Here is a 19,437-nt window from a genome sequence, read left to right on the forward strand (position 1 = left end):
AACTGTTTGATGTTTCTAAACTCATTCTGTACACTATAAATATAACACATCTGGACTTTGCAGGAAATAATACTGAAGCAATGTGTACTGCTTAGACTTAAGAGGTGAGTGGATGCAGCCATCTCGTAGTTCCTGTTCACTGATGGTAAAATCTGATTTCTCTCCATGAGATAGTACTCCTCTGGATGTATAGCCAGCATGCTGTACAGAAGGAAACCAGAACATCTTGCTTGTGTTCCATTGTGCCTTAGTCCTCCTGACCTACAATTCTACCCAAATTCTCTGGCCTCCCCTAACTAACATTTGACTCCAAACTTCTATCAGATGAACAAATTGGATTTCAACTATGCGGGAGACCATAAAACCAGCATAAAATAAAGTACAAAAAAATGAGGATCTTCCTACATGCCATTAAAAAAGTGAAACATGATAGAGAAAAAATGGGGTGTCAGCCCTGTCTTGGTAATGGCTTGAATTGCTGAGATAAAATATCATGATCTAAAGCATTTTGGGGTAGAAATGTTTTATTATAGTTTAAAATCACAGCACATTCCATCAATGACAGAGCTTTGGCAGGATCTTCAACAGGGCAGGAACCTGAAGGCAGTGGCTGATATAGAGGCCATGGAGGAACACTCTGTCTACTGCCTTGATCACTCAAGACCTACTCAGCCTGCTTTCTAATACTCATCAGGACCACCTGCCCAGTGGATGGATCACCCACAGTGTGCTGAACACTCCTACAGCAGTCATCAGTTATTAAAATGATTTAGAGACTGGTCTCCAGTGCGATTCTGTAGAGACATCTTCCCAGGTGAGATCCCTTCTTCCCACATGAACCTATTTTGTGTCATTTTGATCTTAGAATTATCCAAGGTACATTCCGTACATAATAGCCTCAAAAAACATACCTTGAAATAAATCTAACAAGGGAAGTGAATGCAGTTCTTCTAAAACGACACAGCTCATCCCTCTCAACTTTATTTGGTATCTTTTTTTATTTCAGTTTTTTTATTTTACATACTAAGCCCAGTTGCCTCTCCCTCCCCTTCCTGTCCCCTCACACACCCCCATCACCCTCCCCCCATGTTTTCTAAACCATAGAGGAGATATGGCCACCCTTGGGTCTTCAACAAAGTGTAGCATACCCAGTTGAGCATAGCTCCTCTCTGCTTCAAGGCTGAGCATGGTATCCCAGCATAGAATTTGGGCTCTCAAAAGGTAGTTCTTGCACTTGGGACAAGTCCTGGTCCCACTGCCAGGGGCCTCACAAACAGATCAAGCCACACAAGTGTCATCCACATTCAAAGGGCCTACTTGGGTCCCATGCAGGTCCCCCAGCTGTCAGTCCAGTGTCCCTGAGCTCTCATTAGCTATGTCAGCTGTCTCTGTGGTTTTCCCCATCATGATCTTAACTCCCTGCCCCCTTTGCTTCTAGGTTCCCACCTCCCTCTCTTTGATATCCAGGAGCTCAACTCAGTGCTTGGACTTGGATCAATGAATCTGTTTGCTAACTGTTGCCAGTGGTGCATGGATACACCGCCATCTAGTGGAACCCGGGCAACCTCTCAGGGGCCCCATTACTGAGGATAACTGAATCTTCCTCTCTGTGCAGCCATCAGTTGAAAATAGTTCCTCAGCTAGGGCTGGGATTTCCTGACATGCTCCCTGCTTGAAACTGGGATTTTGTCTGTCTCCATCATATTCAGACTGTGGATGCAGTCACAGCTGCTATCAATATGGTCCTGCAGCTATTACATTGTGTCTACTAACCCCTGTTTCCTACAGTCAGAAACTGTCTCTGGGAATCCCCATTTTCCTGCTAGCTCTTGTGTAAAGAGTACTGCCCTATGGAAGCCAGGAAAGCCATACTGATCTTTGCTCAGACACTGATTCCCTGTACATTAACCACCTGTAAGTGTCTGTGTCCAGTCATCTATTGCCAGAAGAACCTCCTCTGTGGAGCACTGAGAGATGCACTTATCCTCTGTGAGATGTGAAGGGTGATGTATAAAATCAGGCCTTTTGACACCACGGCCATTGCTCTTATTCTTGACATTCGTGCTCTCCAGCAGCTTCCTGTTTCCACAGGTGTCTTAAGATTGATGTTACCAGGAAGAAAATCATTGAAATTTTGACTGTGATTGCATTGACTCTGCAGTTCATGTTCCAAAATGCACTCAGTTTGATGTAAAATTACTTTCTTTTGTGGCCATTGAACTTTTAAGTTGAACACTCTCAACATTGTCTGTATTGTTTCCCCAATGGGTTGACATCACTTTCTTTCTTTTGCTTTCATTTCAAGTGACACCACAATTTCAGTTCAATGCCACCAACAATTTCAGTATCTTCTCTCTAGGAACGTGGAAAAAAGAAACAAAATATTCAGTGCACTGAAAATTCAAAATAGAAATGACATCCACAATGGAGCCACCACCATCACCACAGAAAACCTGAATGAAAAATTATACACATTGGCAGTACTGAAACTCTTCTATGTTCTGGAATCCCTCAAGGCTCTTCTGCTCAGTGTTCAAATGGACAAAGACAGATTGAATGCAGTATCCATTACTAAAGTAAAACTGCATAAATATCTGTAAGTCCAAACTTCTGGGTAACTCATAGGCAATCAGAGGCACTGCTATCCCTGTGTCTTCTGGTCTGTATTTCCATCTCCTAACTTCAGGCACAGCAAGCACTCAGTGAGCAAATATTGATCACAAAACTAGGTTTTGGAAAAACCACAAGTACTTTCCTAGTGCATATGTCCTCAGGACAAACTGGGACATTTACACATCACTGTAGATCACAGGGTCTTCTGCTCTTGACATCTGGGGATTCTTGACACTCTGATCTCTGGCCATGTGTTCACTGATGAACACAAAAGCCTTTCTAATGAATCCACTGAAATGAGAGCAGCCATCTTCTAGCACTTATGATGCTAAAAACCAAGCAGACACCACACTGTGTGTGAGTGCTGATGTCATCAAGGTATGGTGAACAGTCTCGGGGAGTGGGGTACAAGAAGATGGCTGAGGACACTGTACCTCACTGTGCAGTAGGGAGTTTTTGTAGACTCAAACTCCACCGAAGAAGTCACAGGGCACTTAGAGTAAAGGCAGCTACCAGGGATATCAATCTCTAAACTCATACTAGCCTAGAATGAACCCGCATTCTGTGTTGGTGTAATTGTATAGGTTAAAGAACTCTCAATATGTGAAATGTGGACAGAGAATAGTACACATGGATGCTGACTGTGAAGTACATCTCCATGGCTGACAAAACTGGTCCATGAGAGAGAAATTTCAGAGAAGCTCTCTTAACTGTGTAAGTCACACTGGCTATAACACAGATAAGCTCTGTCTGTTCTTCATTCTGGTGAATGCTGTTCTGGAGTACTAAACACTTAAATAAAGCCACAGACCAGTACAGCATCCCTTTTTCATCCTAAGGACAGAGAAACAACAGTGTAAAGAACACGTTGAAACTTGGTCCTTAGAGCAAAGCATATATGATTAACTTTATGACAGTGTGTGTACATATATGTGTAAAAGTGTGTGTGTAGGCACATGTGTGTGCACATAAGTGTGTGTGACTACTAGTATGCAGGCTAGATCATGCCACAGTAAGCATGTGGAGTAAGAGAACAACTTCTATGAATCATTTTGTTCATTCCCACCATGGGTTCCAGATTTGGTGGGTAGCCCCATGGCAGGTCTTGGGAGCACTACCAATCAGCTGAGATGGGGATAGTGTGTAGCATAGGGACAAAATTGTTGTTAATCCCATATTATCAAGTGCACAAGAGTGACAGACTGGATGAGACTTTATATCCTTACCGGGCCCCTCAGGAGGAAGCCCTCTGTGGCCCCAGAGGGGGCCGTTCTCCATCAGCCTGGAGTCCCACAGTGCACTGGGTCAGGCATGCTGAGAGCTATGTGAGACCCCAGGCAGCTCCTGCCTTCTCCATGCCATGTTGCAAAGTTTCCACCAGAGGATCCCTGCAAGGAGGCCTGGCCTCAAACCTGCCATGTCTGGCCCCTTGGTGCTCATGGCCTGCCCTAGCACCCAGCAGCTAGGTAGCACCCCCAGTCCCCACGGCAGCTCCTGAGCCACCTGACCGCCACTGCCAGACATGTTTCACAACAGTGCTCTCCCCACCTGCTGCTGCATGTGCTCTGGGTCAGAGAGCAGGGAAGCAATGGGGGGTAGAAGTACTCTAAGTCTGTCCCAGTTCAACCAATGGGACCCTCTGTCCCTTCTGCTGGCCATCTGGCCCCAAAGGCTGTCCATGTACAGTTTTTATCTGGAGTCACAACACATACATAAACCAGGCACAAAACATGCACACTTGTGGCCACATTTCTCACACATTCACACATCTATATAGGCAGGACATTCCAACAAAAAGGCAAACAATTTTTCCAGGGAAACAGTATCAGCTGACCAACTCAAAAAACCCTAAAATAAGAGTCTACAGTTCTTGTTAGTCAGGAAAAGAACAAAATTATAACACACAACACAAAAAAACAGCTCTCCTGGCACCTGGAGACAAAACCAAATGGAAGATGCTGGCCTCATGCCATCCAGGTCTGTACAAATCAAATTCAAATACAAATCAACCAAAGGAATTCAAACTCATCCAAAGAACCTTCTGCAGGTACTTCCTGTAAATAGGCCAAAAGGCCCATTTACAAAAGGATATCCAAATGAAAGTAAGCAAGAAAACATGAACATAAACACAGAATCACAGAAAACTTGCTGGCCGGCGTCAGGCTCTATGGGCAGTTGTCTCGGTGGGCTTGGGGATCCTGGATGAGCCCCCAGATGTTATGCCAAGATGGTGAGGAACCCCAAAAGACCACCAGAGACCAAATCACTTATGTAAGAGACCAAATCACTTATGTAAAAGCAAAGAGCCTTTATTTTCAAGCTCGGAGCTTGGACTCTGTCTGAAGCAGCAGTAAGAGCAGAGAGCCCAGAGCCCAGGCAGGATAGGGTTTTTATCGTAGCAGAAATTGAGGTGAGAGGATTTCCAGGGTTCAGGACCCTGATTGACTGACATTTGTCTAGGGATATAGGGAATGTTTGAAATGTCAGCTATTTCCCCTTAGATTCAGGCCCCATTGGGTGGGGTCAGCTTATGGCTTTTCCTGGGTCCAGGTGTTGCCTGCCAGAAGCTGTCTCTGGGCCTCTAAGTCTGTCATGGCAGCTGTGTGGTCAAGCTATTTTGCTCTCCACCGCACATTTAGATGATTTAATATACCCATCTCACACTTCTCATTCATTGATGAAAAAACCCGCCGGGCGGTGGTGGCGCACGCCTTTAATCCCAGCACTTGGGAGGCAGAGCCAGGCGGATCTCTGTGAGTTCGAGGCCAGCCTGGGCTACCAAGTGAGTCCCAGGAAAGGCGCAAAGCTACACAGAGAAACCCTGTCTCGAAAAAAAAAAAAAAAAACCATTATATTTCTCTAGTATAGAGTACTTTTCTGTTTATGTAACCAGCATGCTGTGCGTAAACCAGGATGTCTTGCTCCTGTCAAATTATGACTTAGTCCTCTTTGACCAAATATTACCCAGACTTTCTTGCTCCTGAATTCCTTGACCTATTCCTATTGTTCTACTCTCAAGTTCTGCGGGTTTACCTGAAAACAAACGTACTTCATATGAACAGCTAGAGATAAAAGCAGTAATCTTCTAGGATTCATGAAACTTAAACCCAGAGGCCATGACTTCCAGTATGACTTCTGAAGTCATCCTTGAAGCCCTCTGTCATGGAGTAAGTACAAGAGGGAGGGCTGAGGATGAGATTTCACTGGGCAGCAGAGAGTGGTAATGAACTTGAGAGCTACTGAGTAAGTCCCATGGTATTAGAAGTAACACCATCCTGGGGGCAGGCTCTGCACACACATACACACCAAGGAGGAACCAGCACTGCAGGTCTGGGTGATTGTCACAGGTTGAAGAACACTATAGACCTCAGTGCACAGGGGATGAGCAGAAAGGGAGGTGTCAACACTGATCCTGACTTGGACGGACCAGAAAAAGCACAGCCATGTAGTTCTTGAGAGGGAGAATTTATTCCTGAAACGAGAAATGTCAGAGAACCCCTTTGTAATGAGTCACCTATGGAAATAAAGAGGAAAAGCACCATCTGGTTCTCCATTCTGAAGAGACTGCTATGAAGGCTCTGACAAATCTACTACCTAGTTATGGAAGACCAAGGGGCCATGGAGTATCACTTTCAGCTTAAAGTAGGCAAGAAAACTAAGTTGTAAATCTTGTCTCTCTAAGGTAAATACCTACATATTGAATGAATTAAGTAACTCTGTGTGTGTGCCTGTGCACATACGTATGTGTGCATGTTTGTGTGCACAGGCACAAAACTGTGTTCTTGAAATAGAGGACTGATGAACTTTCAGACAAACACACATGCTAAAGAACTCTGCTATCAGTAGATCATCCCTATGAACATGCTTAAGGGATTCCTATATTTCTTTCACCTTCCTAAACATTTGAAATTCACGTTAGTCCTGTTATCCATGTGCATCCACAGGAATGACAGAAAGACAGACTTCCTGAGTAAAGATTCCAAGACAGACATCAGAAGGCCATGGAGACTGAGGGGAGGAAAGGGCACTAGGAAGTTTCTGCACAGCCAGGCAAACCATCACAAGGGTCAGTAGACACAGAGATGAGGGGACAGGTTTCCAAAGAAATTATCAACAGTAGAGAAGCAAATATTCCAGTTAGATGCAGTTTGGAGGTGAGGGGAATAGTGACTCTAATGTTCTCCTACACAGAAGGGCTTTTACATAACATATAACAAATGTAACATTATTATTGTGGCTATTTAAATTAATTTATTTGTTATTTACAGAATGAAGACAAAGACTTTGATGTTACACACACACACACACAGAAATGACCCTGCAGATTCCTAGCTGCTGTAGGAGACGTTGAGGAGCTAGAACTGCTTCTCTTATGATTTGACACAAACATTGTTTATAGGAACTCAACCATATTGCAGTGTCCTGTGCATGAGGATAAACATCACATGCTGATTAAAATTATTATAAATTTGGTATGATTGTAATAGTACTCATGGCATAGCATTTGAGATCCTTAGCCTTTGAAATCGAGTGTTCAGACACTTTACCTATGTGTGGTTTGGATATGGAGTGTCTCTCGAGGTTTCCTGTGCTGGAGGCTGGTACTCATGGGATCAGTGTTCACAGGGAACATGAGCCTTCATCATCCTCAAGGAATAAACTGTATCAGTGAAAGCCCGTTGATTGTTAGAGATGAGTGGACTACTAGGTAGTGAGGCTTTGCTGGAGGAAGGTTAGGGGGCTCCATCTAAGGACACACTTCGTCCCTGTCTGCATCTTTGGCCACCATGAAGTGAATGACTTTGTGAGTCCCATTGTCTTCCTACTATGCAGTGGATCCAAAAATCCAAGGAGTTAATGTTCAAATTTGTGAGACAAAATAAGTGAAAATTAACCTTTGACATTTTTAATAGCTTCTCACTCTTGTGTATGTATGTGAGTGTGTGTCTATGCAAGTATTTGTGTGTGACTATATATGTGTATCAGTTTGAGTGTGTGTGCATGTGTGTCTGTGAGTATGTATTGTGTTTGTGTATATATGTGAGAAAGTATGTATGTTAATGTGTGTGTAAGGATATGCATGTATGTTTCTGTGTGTTAGTTTGTGTATGTTGTATATATGTGTGGAATGTGTGATTATGTATATGTGTGTGTTTGTGCAAATGTGTGTGTATATGTGGAAATTTGTGCACGTGTGTGAGTGTTTATGTTTAACTGATGGTATGTATTTGTATGTGTTGGAATGTGTACATTGTTGTGTGCTTGTGTGTTTTCATGTATAGCTGTGTGTATATGTGTTGAAAATCTGTATCAAGTGTGAGAATATGTGTATGTGTGTGTCTGTGTGCATGTGTGTGCGAGTCTGTTTATGTGTGCATATTGTGGGAATATGTGTATGTGTGTGCATGTGTTTGTCTGTGAGTGTGTATATGCGTGGATATTTGTGTGATGGTGTATCAATGCTCTCCTCTGTCTGTGAGTATGTATCTGTGTGTGATGGTATGTGTGTGTGTTTATGTGTCCTGTGCATGTGTATATGAGAGTGTGTGTCTGTGTGTTTGTGGATGTTCATGAATGAGTGTGTGTATCTGTGTTAGTGTGTATGTGTGTCATGGTTGGGGGGCTCTGTGTGTACCTGCATACATTGAGTGTGTGTTTGCAGGCACAAGGTTGTCAAATTGTGAACGTAGTGGTTGGAGCCCACCTTATAGGAGTCAGTTTCTTTACTTCAGCAATGGGTTCCAGGAATCAAATACAGCTCATCAAGCCTGAACAGCAAGCCTTTACACACCGAGACCTGATGATGGCATGACAATCGTTGGATGAATAATTAAGATACACTGTTAATTCAATTAACATTTTATATAAATTAATAGTAGAATTAATGAATGTAATTTGAAGAAAATAAGTTTTAGTCTTTAAACATTGGAAAAATTTAAAGTATACCATTGCATCAATACTTTAACTTCGGAACACTTTTTTGCATTATACCATACATTATGACAAATATTTATTTAAATGATAGAAATAAAAAAATATAAAGTGAGTTACAATAACTTTGAAATATAATTTTTAGAGAAAAATTTTGTCTTTACAATGGACGTGTACATTTCAAACAAAGGGTGTCTGTCTGTGGAGTAATAGTTAATGACAATTCTATTTAGAAAAAAACCTGTAAAACGGCTTTCTGAGGGCAGCAGTGAAAGAGGAAGCAATGATGAGAACCAAAATGGCTTAGAAAAAAATTCCCAAAAACAATCAGAATGAGTTAAAGAAAGTGAAAAGACAATTGGGAAATAAGGGGAGCGCATTCAGAAAATGGAAAGTGGTGTTTTCTGCTATATAAGACACATGTACACAGCGTGGTCTTCAGAGACTCTAAAGAGCAAGGTTCAGGACCACAGAGCCCAGAGGACCAGCAGCATCTGCCACATTCACAATGGCCAGGCCCTGTGCTCTCCTGACATTCCTGGTGGTGATGCACTCCTGGTCAAGCTGCTGTCTGGGATGTGACCTGCCTCAGACTCATCACCTCAGGAACAAGAGAGCCTTCATACTCCTGGCACAAATGAGGAGACTCTCCCCTCTCTCCTGCCTGAAGGACAGAATGGACTTTGAATTCCCTCTGGAGAAGGTGGATGCCCTGCAGATCCAGAAGGCCCAAGCCATCCAGGTCATGGGTGAGCTGATCCAGCAGGTCCTGATCCTCTTCACCTCCAATGAATCATCTGCTGCTTGGGAGACAACCCTCCTAGACACCTTCTGCGATGAGCTACACCAGCTGCTCAATGACCTGCAGGACTGTCTGATGGAGCAGGTGGAGGTGCAGGAAACTTCCTTGAGCCAGGAAGACTCCCTGGTGGCTGTGAGGAACTACTTCCACAGGATCACTGTCTACCTGAAGAAGAAGAAACACAGCCCCTGTGCCTGGGAAGTGGTCAGAGCAGAAGTCAGGAGAGCCCTGTCTTCCTCAGCCAACCTCCGTGCAAGATTGACTGAGGAGAAGTAAGTCCCCAACCCAAGTGGTGAGAACTCTCCTGGGCTACAACACTGCATAAATTATCCTTTAAAGACTCATTTATTTTAACATGAATTCAATCAACTTACCTAGATGTTTCGGCAAAACAGCACAAATTTTATCTATATATAAGGGCATTTGTTTCTGCATCCATTTGGGTATCTCTGTGTATTATGTGTGTATTTATTTTACTATTTATGTAATTTAAGTTATTTAAGTTAAATCTTGTAGTTTTGTATTTTCTTTAATGTAACAAACCATCATATGCAATTAAATTATTTTGAATCCCATTCAATCTTGCTGTATAAAACACTTTTGATTTGTTAATTCTGTAACTTTTCAAATTTTTCCAGTCTTTTTAAGGTGATACTCTAAACCATAAAAATTTTACAAATGGACAGAGTATTGAAAATTGCACTGATACAAGTGTTCACTGCATGGAGTTTAGACAAACCCTAAATCTATGTCCCTAATTCTCCCAATATATAGTATTCTCTGTATGTAAAGCCAGCATACTGCCTGGTAGGAAGCCAGAGAATCTTGCTTCTGTCACATTGTGACTTAGTCTTCTTTGACATATATTTCCCAGAGGAATCCTCCCTCTGACCTCCATGACCTCTGGTACCTTTCATCTACTCTCAACTTCTATGAGTTTAACAGTTTTGGGTTCCAAATATCAGTGAGATTATATACAGTGATAGCAACAGCTATCAGAAAAGTGATTAGCCTGCCTGAATACCACAGACAAACATACCAAGAAGAAATCGGGAAATCAAACTCATTCATAACAGCCTCATGAAACATTTCTGAAATAAATCCCACCAGGGAAGTGAAACGCCTCTAAAATTAATCCTTTGCAACACCACTATTCCCTCTCAATTTTCATGGTTTTTCTTGTCCTCCTCCGACTCTTCCTCCTCCTCCTTCTCACCCTTCTTCTCTTGGAACTTCCAGTTGTACATGGATACATGGCCATCTCCTGGAGCCTAGGTAGCCTCTCTGAGGGGCCCCAACCTTGAGGACAACTGACTCTCTCTCAGAAGCTATCAACTGCCACAGTTCCTCAGCTAGAAGAGAACTTTCCTCCATTTTCCAAGCTGGGATTTTGTCCGGCCTGGTCTTGTCCATTAGGTCATAGCCACTCTCGCCTCATTAGTGCAACTGCCCTGTTGTGTCCGAGAACACTGCTTTGCTGTGGTCATCATCCGCTGCCTCTGGGTCTTACAATTCTTCTGCTCCCTCTTCTGCAATGATCCTTGGGGCAGGAAGTCAGCCCTTTATTTTGTGTTCATGGATCAGTTGTGGGTCCCTGTGTTTATTGCCATTGACTCCAAGAGGCTTATGTGGTAAGGGTTAGTAATCCTGCAGTAACTCTCTCGTAGACATATATTTGTAATGTGAATTCAGGTATTGTGACACCACAACAATGCTTTTATTCTTTTGTATCTTCATGGTTCCATATGTCCTTTTTTTTTTATTTGTTTGTTTATGATTTTTTTCGAGACAGGGTTTCTCAGTGTAGTTTTGGTGCCTGTCCTGGATCTCGCTCTGTAGACCAGGCTGGCCTCGAACTCACAGAGATCCACCTGGCTCTGCTTCACTAGTGCTGGAATTAAAGGCATGTGCCACCACCTCCCGGCCCATATGTGTTCTAAAAGTGATACTTCTGGGAGAAACATAACTTAAAATTTGTATTGTAGGGCTGGAAGAGATGGCTCAGAGGTACAAACACTGATTGTTTTCCAGAGGTCCTGAGTTCAAATCCCAACAACCACTTGTTGGTTCAAAAATATCTGTAATGAGATCTGGTGCCCTCCCCCAGCCTGCAGGGATACATGCAGGCAGAACACTGTACATATAATAAATAAATCTTATATTCCAATTTTTTTTTTTTGGTTTCTTGAGACAGGGTTTCTCTGTGTAGCTTTGTGCCTTTCCTGGGACTTACTTGGTAGCCCAGGCTGGCCTCGAACTCACAGAGACCCGCCTGCCTCTACCTTCCGAGTGCTGGGATTAAAGGCGTGTGCCACCACCGCCCGGCCAAATCTTATAAATAAATAAAAATGTAGTTAAAAAATTTTGTATTGTGTCGTGGATTAAATAGGAATTTCTCCTATTGACCTATGTGTTTGAATGCGTGGCCCATGGGGAGTGGCACTATAAGAGGGCAGCCTTGTTGGAGTAGGTGTGGCCTTGTACGAAGTGTGTCACTGTGGAGGTGGACTTAGAGGTCTTATATGCTCAAGCTAGGCCTTGCGTGGTAGTCTCCTTCTGCTGCCTGTGGATCAAGGTGTAGAATTCTCAGGTCCTTCTCCAGTACCATGTCTGCCTGCGTCCTGCCATGTTTCCTACCATGAAGATGATTGTGGAAACTGAAACTGTAAGCCAGCCCCAATTAAATGTTTTCCTTTATAAGAGTTGCTGTGGTCATGGTGTCTCTTCACAACAATAGAAACCTTAACTAAGACATATGCATTGAACCTGAAGATCCCTAGGATATAGAGTCACTTTCATAGCATCATGGTAGTTAATCAACATAGATCTTTTCCACTGAATCTTAGTAGGTAATGTTTTTGCTGCTGCTGTCTCATTTGGATGACACGCCGGTTCCTTTCTTCAGCTTTCATTTCCAATGACATCATATTTTTTGGTTCATTGCCACAGCCAACATCAGGGTTTTCTTCCTAGGAAAGTATCAAAGATAAATACAGTAGATGTGGAGACGTCTATCATCAAACCAACACTTCAAGAAAAGACAGGAAGAGTGACTGGAAAAGTATAGACAGTTGAAGTACTGAAAACCTTCACTGTCTTTGAAAATAGCCTGAACCCCTCTACAATTAGACACATTGGAACTGAGTATTAGCCACTGAAATCAATAAGGAATTGATGGTTTACAAATACTTTATAGAGGGATCAGTGTCCTAGCCCAACACTGAAGGGGAAGTATGTATAAACATATATATTACATATGATGCACTATTTAATAGCAGCACATGCTATATATAATAATGTACATATATGTGCACACAGCTTTCTTTCTGATATACTCCCAGTACCTGCCTGCTGTCCCAGACCCCATCATTCAGCCTCATAGCCCTGGTTTCCTCCTCCCTGATGTGGGAAAACAGTATTTGTTCCTCATTCTCTCCTCATCAACCACCTCTGCCATTCTACAACTGATCTCTCTCTCTCTCTCTCTCTCTCTCTCTCTCTCTCTCTCTCTCTCTCTCTCTCTCTTTGTGTGTTTAAATCAGAGTGTTCTTCTAAAGAACTAATACTAACTATGGCCAAAAACAGAGAGAGGGGTAGGGGAAGGGTAGGGTGGGGAGAGTAAGAGGCAGTGGGAGAGAGAAGGGGAGGGGGAAGGGGAGGGAGGGGGGAGGGACAGAAGAAACAATCTGCCATGCTTGCAAACATTTAGAGAGGAAGAGAGCCCCCTACTGACCATCACTTTCAAAGAAGAAACTGTTTAACTCTGGTGTGTTTTCTTTAGAAATTTTTTCCTAGAAGAGTTTTCTTCACAACTAAAACAGGCATTTTCCCCAGAAGAACTGACATCAGTTTGGAAGACTCAATTCCCTTCACTTCTCATCTGAGGGAGGGAGCACCCTCCCAGTTCCACATGGGTCATGCCTTCTAGACAATGGTCTGCTCAACATGCACAAAACAGTCACTAAGGCTTTTTCCCCCTCTAGTCTTCTCTAGAGGAGGTTCTCTGGAGAAAGAGTCTGTGTGTAGTCCCCTCAGTTGATAATTACAACCAAGCTCTGTGTCTGACCTCACATCATTTTGACCAGTAGGTAAAGCACTTGGAATGTGTCATGTAACTGAGCAAACCATGCCCCAGCTAGGAATGATGTAAAATAATGTCTGAACCCACAGAAGAGATTCTCCTCCTGCTGCTCTGCCTACTGAGACCAGCAACACTGGGCTTGGTAAATGCACTGATTTATGACTGTTGTTTGAACAATGACTTCAAAAGTTCAGATTACCTCTCCACAATAGAACATGTCACAAGGGGCAACCTGAATCCTTGTTACAGACAATATTACAGTCACTCTTAATTGGTACAGAATGAACTAGTTCTTATTCATACTGGATTGAGATCTGTGTTTTGCAGGGTTACAGATCAACAGCCCAGAGTATCTTGACCCAACAGCCCCTTTGCATTCTTCAGGACACACGGAGTGAGGAAGACAATGCCCATCTGTAGGTTCAGCTGCCAGGGAAACCCTAGAGTTTCATCCACTTCATATATACATATATATAATACTTTAGGAATTTCACATCATGCACCCCAATCCTGCACCCCTCCCAGCACTCCCATATCTATCACTCACCCCTTCAGCATTGATCTCCAACAGAAATTAATTAAAAACAAAATGAAACAAACATAAAAACCCACCTCAACCCACGTCTTTCCCATTTCTCCAACCCTTCTTCATTTGTCCTAATGACATCAGGAGATTCAGTATGTCACACAGTATACCTTTTACTTCAATCAGCCTCACCCTCAAATGTTCTTTGCAATGAGTCATTGGTCTGGTTCAAGACTTCTGGCCTCTGTCTGGCACACCATCATCACTGGACTCTACAAACAAAAACTCCCCTCATATCCTGTTATTGCCCCAAGTCAGTCATAGAGATCCTGAGGTTATTGCTGTGGGGTGTTCTGTATGTTAAATGTGTTGCTCTGATTGGTTAATAAATAAAATACTGATTGGCCAGTAGCCAGGCAGGAAGTATAGGTGGGACAAGGAGAATTCTGGGAAGTGGAAGGCTGAGGCAGAGAGACACTGCCAGCCGACGCCATGACAAGCAAGATGTAAGGTACCGGAAGGCCAAGAGCCATGTGGCAACTTATAGACTAAGAGACATGGGTTAATTTAAGGTGGAAGAATTAGATAGCAAGAAGCCTGCCACGATAATACAGTTTGTAAGCAATATAAGTCTCTGTGTGTTTACTTGGTTGAGTCTGAAAGGCTGTGGGACTGGCGGGTGAGAGAGATTTGTCCTGACCATGGGCCAGGCAGGACTGGAGAAAACTCCAGCTACAGGATATTGTTCTGTAGGACCAGTGCTCAGATCATAAATGGGATAGATGATAGGGTGGGCCAACCCAAGGGCAAGGACATGGGTCCAAGTGGTAGCTGAGCTCTTCATTTGGGCAGGTGGGACCAGCCTCCTCAGGTCGGGGTTAGAGACAGCTTTCCTATGCCAGTTCCATTGGGGCCTCCTCTCCAATGCCCACAGTGAGCGGTATGGTGCTAAACATCCCAAGAGGGACTGAGTCAGCTCTCCTGCTGCAGTGTCCAGTGAGAGGCAGTGCTAGTCATTCCAGGGCCAGTGAAGGGTAGGGTGGGCTCAGCATGGCCCTTGGATTTCAACATGTACAGTTCTTATGGACCTCTGTGGTAACAGTGGCCATGGACATCAACACAGACACCAGCTGCAGCAGGACTATGGACCCAGACATGGCCTTCAGGAGTAACTCAGGCCAATATGTCTCATCAACTCCTTCTTAAGAGTAACTTGTTAACTACAAATTCCTTCCTTCTGTCAGATCTAGCCACTCAACTTCATGGTCAGGAGAAAGTTGTCATTGTCACTTTGTATGTGGAACATGCCCACATGAATGTTGCCATGTTGTAGTCATCAGAAGAAGCACAGGAATAGATAAAGGATTATACGATATATAGGGACAGACACTGTGGAGGATGTATTAGGGGAAAATTGATTGATACCAAGTTGATCTGCAGAGCTTGTTAATTGTAGAAGACTTTGTCAGGGAGTATGATTATTGATGAACCAGAGTTTCTGTGTCATTGTGCAACATCTTTTAGACATGACTTTTTGCATTCTTTCCTTGGTCCTTATTTTTAAGGTAACTTTAATCATCTTTATGTTTACATAATAGAATAAATTACTATAAAACAGTTCCATACTATCACCTTGCCCAGAAAATATGTACAGCTATATCATTTTTTACATGTTAGATATAATAATCTTCTTTGGTTCAATAGAACTGGGGAGTCAAGAGACAGGAATAAAGAAAGTGACCAGGACCATGATGTGAGGAGAGCATCTCAGTTAGAGTTTCTATTGCTGTGAAGAGACATATGACCGTGGCAACTCTTAAAAAGGAAAACATCTGGGGATTCTTGACACTCTGACCTCTGGTCATGTGTTTACTGCTGAACACAAAAGAATGAATAAACTGAAACCAGAGCAGTGATCTTCAAGGATTTATGAGGCTAAAAGCCAAGCAAACACCACAGGGTGTGTGAATGCTGATGTCATCAAGATATGGAGAGAACTCTCAGGGAGTGGGGTACAAGAAGAGGGCTGAGGACACCGTATTGCTGTGCAGCAGAAAGTTGTTGCTATTGCTTCTCCAATGGGATGACATCACTTCCTTTATTTTGATTTCATTTCAAGTGACACCACAATTTCAGTTCAATGCCACCAACAACATCAGTATCTGCTCTCTAGGAAAGTGGAAAAAGAAATAAAATATTCAGTGCAATGAAAATTCAAAAGAGAAATGACATCCACAATGGAGCCACCATTACAACAGAAAAATTAAATGAAAAATTATATACATTGGCAGTACTGAAACTCTATTATATGGTGGAGTCCCTCAAGGCTCTTCTGCTCAATTTTCAAATGGACAAAGACAGAGAGTGTGCAGTATCCACTACTAAAGGAAAACTGCATAAATATCTGTAAGTCAAACTTCTGGGTAACTAATAGGCAATCAGAGTCAATGCTATCACTGTGTCTTCTGGTCTGTATTTCCACCTCCTAACTTAAGGCACAGCAAGCAGCATGTGAAAAATATTGATCACAAAAGTAGTATTGGGAAAAAACCTCAAACACTTATATCTTCCAAGGACAAACTGGGATATTTACACATCACTGCAGATCACAGGGTCTTCTGTTGTTGACATCTGGGGATTCCTGACATTCTGACCTCTGGCTATGTGCACACTGCTTAACACAAAAGCCGCCCTGATGAATCCACTAAAATGAGAGCAGCTATCTTGTAGGATTTAGGGCGCTAAAAACCAAGCAAACACCACAGTGTGTGTGAATGCTGATGTTATCAAGATATTGTGAGCACTTCCAGGGAGTGCGGTAGAGGAAGACAGCTAAGGAGGCTGGAGAGATGGCTGACAGGCCAAGAGCACTTACTGATCTTCCAGAGGTCCTGCCCAGGAACCACATGGTGGCTTACAACCATCTGTAATGAGATCTGGTGCCAGCTTCTGGCCTACAGTCATATGTGCTGTATACATAATAAATAAATAAATAAATAAATAAATAAATCCTTTATAAGGGGAAGAGGAGGAAGAGGAGGAGGGGAAGAAGAAGAAGAAGAAGAAGAAGAAGAAGAAGAAGAAGAAGAAGAAGAAGAAGAAGAAGAAGAAGAAGAAGGCGGCAGCTGGGGACACTGTGCCACTGTGCAGCAGAGAGTGTGAGTAGACTCAACTCCATAGAAGAAGTCACAGGGCACTTAGAGAAAAGGCAGCAAAAAGGGATCACAGACTCAAAACTCAGACACAGCTTGAAAAATATACATGCTGTTTTCGGTAATTGGCGTTGGTAGAAAGATCCTCCATACAGGAATGGTGGGCAGAAATGGAGATGTATCCATGGATCCTCACTTTGAAAGCACCGTGAAGCACACCCCGAAGGCTGACAAAATAGGTCCATGACAGAGAGAAATTTCAGAGATGCTCTGTTAACAGTAGAAGTCACAATGGCTATAACACAGAGAAGCCCGGAATGTTCTTCATTCAGACGAATGGTGTCCTGGAACACTAAACAGTTCACGAAACCTACAGGCAAAGATGGCATCCCTTTCCATCTTAAGGTCAGAGGACACCAAAAGTGGCAAAATAACGCCAAAACTTTTCCTTAGAGCAAAGCATAGATGATACATCTTATGAGTTTTTGTGAACATGTGTGTGTGTGTGTGTGTGTGTGTGTGTGTGTGTGTGTGTGCAGCAAAGACGTAAAGTGAGAGAACAACTTCTATGAATAAGTTTTCTGCTCCCACCATAAATTCCAGGGATCAACATGAATATGTCAGACTTGATATGGAAGCACTTGTTGATTGTGCCATAATAACCACCAAATGATCATTCAATAATTACCTAATAATATACAATACAAACCAAATTTGATCCTTCATATACTTAAGAACTCAAGTGTATTAAGACAACTAGAGTAAAATAACTCAACCTTACAACCCTAACCAACATAGACAAGATTTTCACATGTGCCATTGTTTCAAATAACACCTGTAGACTCACAAAAAATTAGTTGAAACGAAACTGACATTACAATTCAAGTAGCTATATTACAAATAAGTATGATGCACGAAATTCAACAGCAGCATGAAATTCAAGAAATTTCCAGGGCAAGTATTAGAGGTAAGGTTTTATGCTTTACAAGTGAGTGATTTCACACAGGAAAGGTATATCTGTAACATAAATATCAACCATAATTTCTTTCAGCAATAAACCCTAGAGAAGGTTTGTTGAGGGGGAACATTAAAAGTGGAAGCAATAATGAAAACAAAAATGGCGGGAAAAAATGGCCAAACACAAGCAGAGAATGACTGACAGAAAGTGAAAAGTACATGGGAGAGTATTGGGAGGGCAATCAGAAAATGGAAACTAGTGCTTTCTCTTATTTAAGACACATGGACCCAGCCAGGATGGACTTCAGAGAACCCAGAGGGGAAGGTTCAGGACCACAGAGCCCAGAGGACCAGCAGCATCTGCCACATTCACAATGGCCAGGCCCTGTGCTCTGCTGACGTTCCTGGTGGTGATGCACTACTGGTCAAGCTGCTGTCTGGGATGTGACCTGCCTCAGACTCATCACCTCAGGAACAAGAGAGCCTCCACACTCCTGGCACAAATGAGGAGACTCTCCCCTCTCTCCTGTCTGAAGGACAGAATGGACTTTGCATTCCCTCTGGAGAAGGTGGATGCCCAGCAGATCCAGAAGGCCCAGGCCATCCCTGTACTGCAGGAGCTGACCCAGCAGGTCCTGATCCTCTTCAGCTCAAAGGACTCATCTGCTGCTTGGAAGACAAGCCTCCTAGACACATTCTGCACTGGCCTCCACCACCAGCTCAAAGACCTGAAAGCCTGTCTGATGGAGCAAGGTGAGGTGCTGGAACCTTCCCTGAGCCAGGAAGACTCCCTGGTGGCTGTGAGGAACTACTTCCACAGGATCACTGTCTACCTGAAGGAGAAGAAACACAGTCCCTGTGCCTGGGAGGTGGTCAGAGCAGAAGTAAGGAGAGCCCTGTCTTCCTCAGCCAAGCTGCTGGCAGGACTGACTGAGGAGAAGGAGTAAGTCCTGAGCCAAAGTAGAGAGGACTCACTTGGGCTAGGATCCTGCACCTCACTGCTCAGATTTCACCTTCTCCATGAACTCTTTGATTTGGACATCATTGATTCAACTTGCCTGGATGGTTAATCTAATATTGGGTTATATTGTGTTGATCTGTAAGGGCATTTGCTTATTGATTCAGATGTTTTATTTGTTTGTTGGTTTATGTATTTGTTTTATTTATTTATTAGTTCTTCTGCTTGTTTGTGTATCTACATGATTTTAGTTATATTTCAATATCATAGAATTTTATATTTCCTTTAAATTATCAAACTGTTATTGTTAATTTATTTCTTCTATTCAATAAATTTTTTACTGTACATGCTTAATCTTATGAGTCAGCCACACGATCTTTGAAAAATTTTGATGCTTCTAAAATCATTCTGTTCTCC

At 42.8% G+C, this 19,437-nt stretch overlaps 2 protein-coding genes across 2 annotated transcripts; both read left to right on the top strand.

Annotated features, from left to right (window-relative positions):
• The first annotated feature begins 9,052 nt into the window (after positions 1-9,052).
• On the top strand, positions 9,053-9,622 carry LOC131905005 (interferon alpha-13-like). Its single transcript, XM_059255975.1, has one exon. The coding sequence runs from the start codon at positions 9,053-9,055 to the stop codon at positions 9,620-9,622; it is 570 nt and encodes a 189-aa protein (XP_059111958.1).
• An 8,814-nt stretch (positions 9,623-18,436) lies between these two features.
• LOC131905006 (interferon alpha-12-like) lies at positions 18,437-19,009 on the top strand. The gene has a single exon (XM_059255976.1). The coding sequence runs from the start codon at positions 18,437-18,439 to the stop codon at positions 19,007-19,009; it is 573 nt and encodes a 190-aa protein (XP_059111959.1).
• The last annotated feature ends 428 nt before the right edge of the window (positions 19,010-19,437 follow it).

Source organism: Peromyscus eremicus, chromosome 2, assembly GCF_949786415.1.
Source record: "Peromyscus eremicus chromosome 2, PerEre_H2_v1, whole genome shotgun sequence".
In the NCBI taxonomy this organism is placed as follows: Eukaryota; Metazoa; Chordata; class Mammalia; order Rodentia; family Cricetidae; genus Peromyscus; species Peromyscus eremicus.

What these genes read in the sequence shown, in the direction of transcription:
- LOC131905005 (XM_059255975.1), top strand. Translation starts at nt 9,053, where the DNA reads ATGGCCAGGCCCTGTGCTCTCCTGACATTCCTGGTGGTGATGCACTCC.
- LOC131905006 (XM_059255976.1), top strand. Translation starts at nt 18,437, where the DNA reads ATGGCCAGGCCCTGTGCTCTGCTGACGTTCCTGGTGGTGATGCACTAC.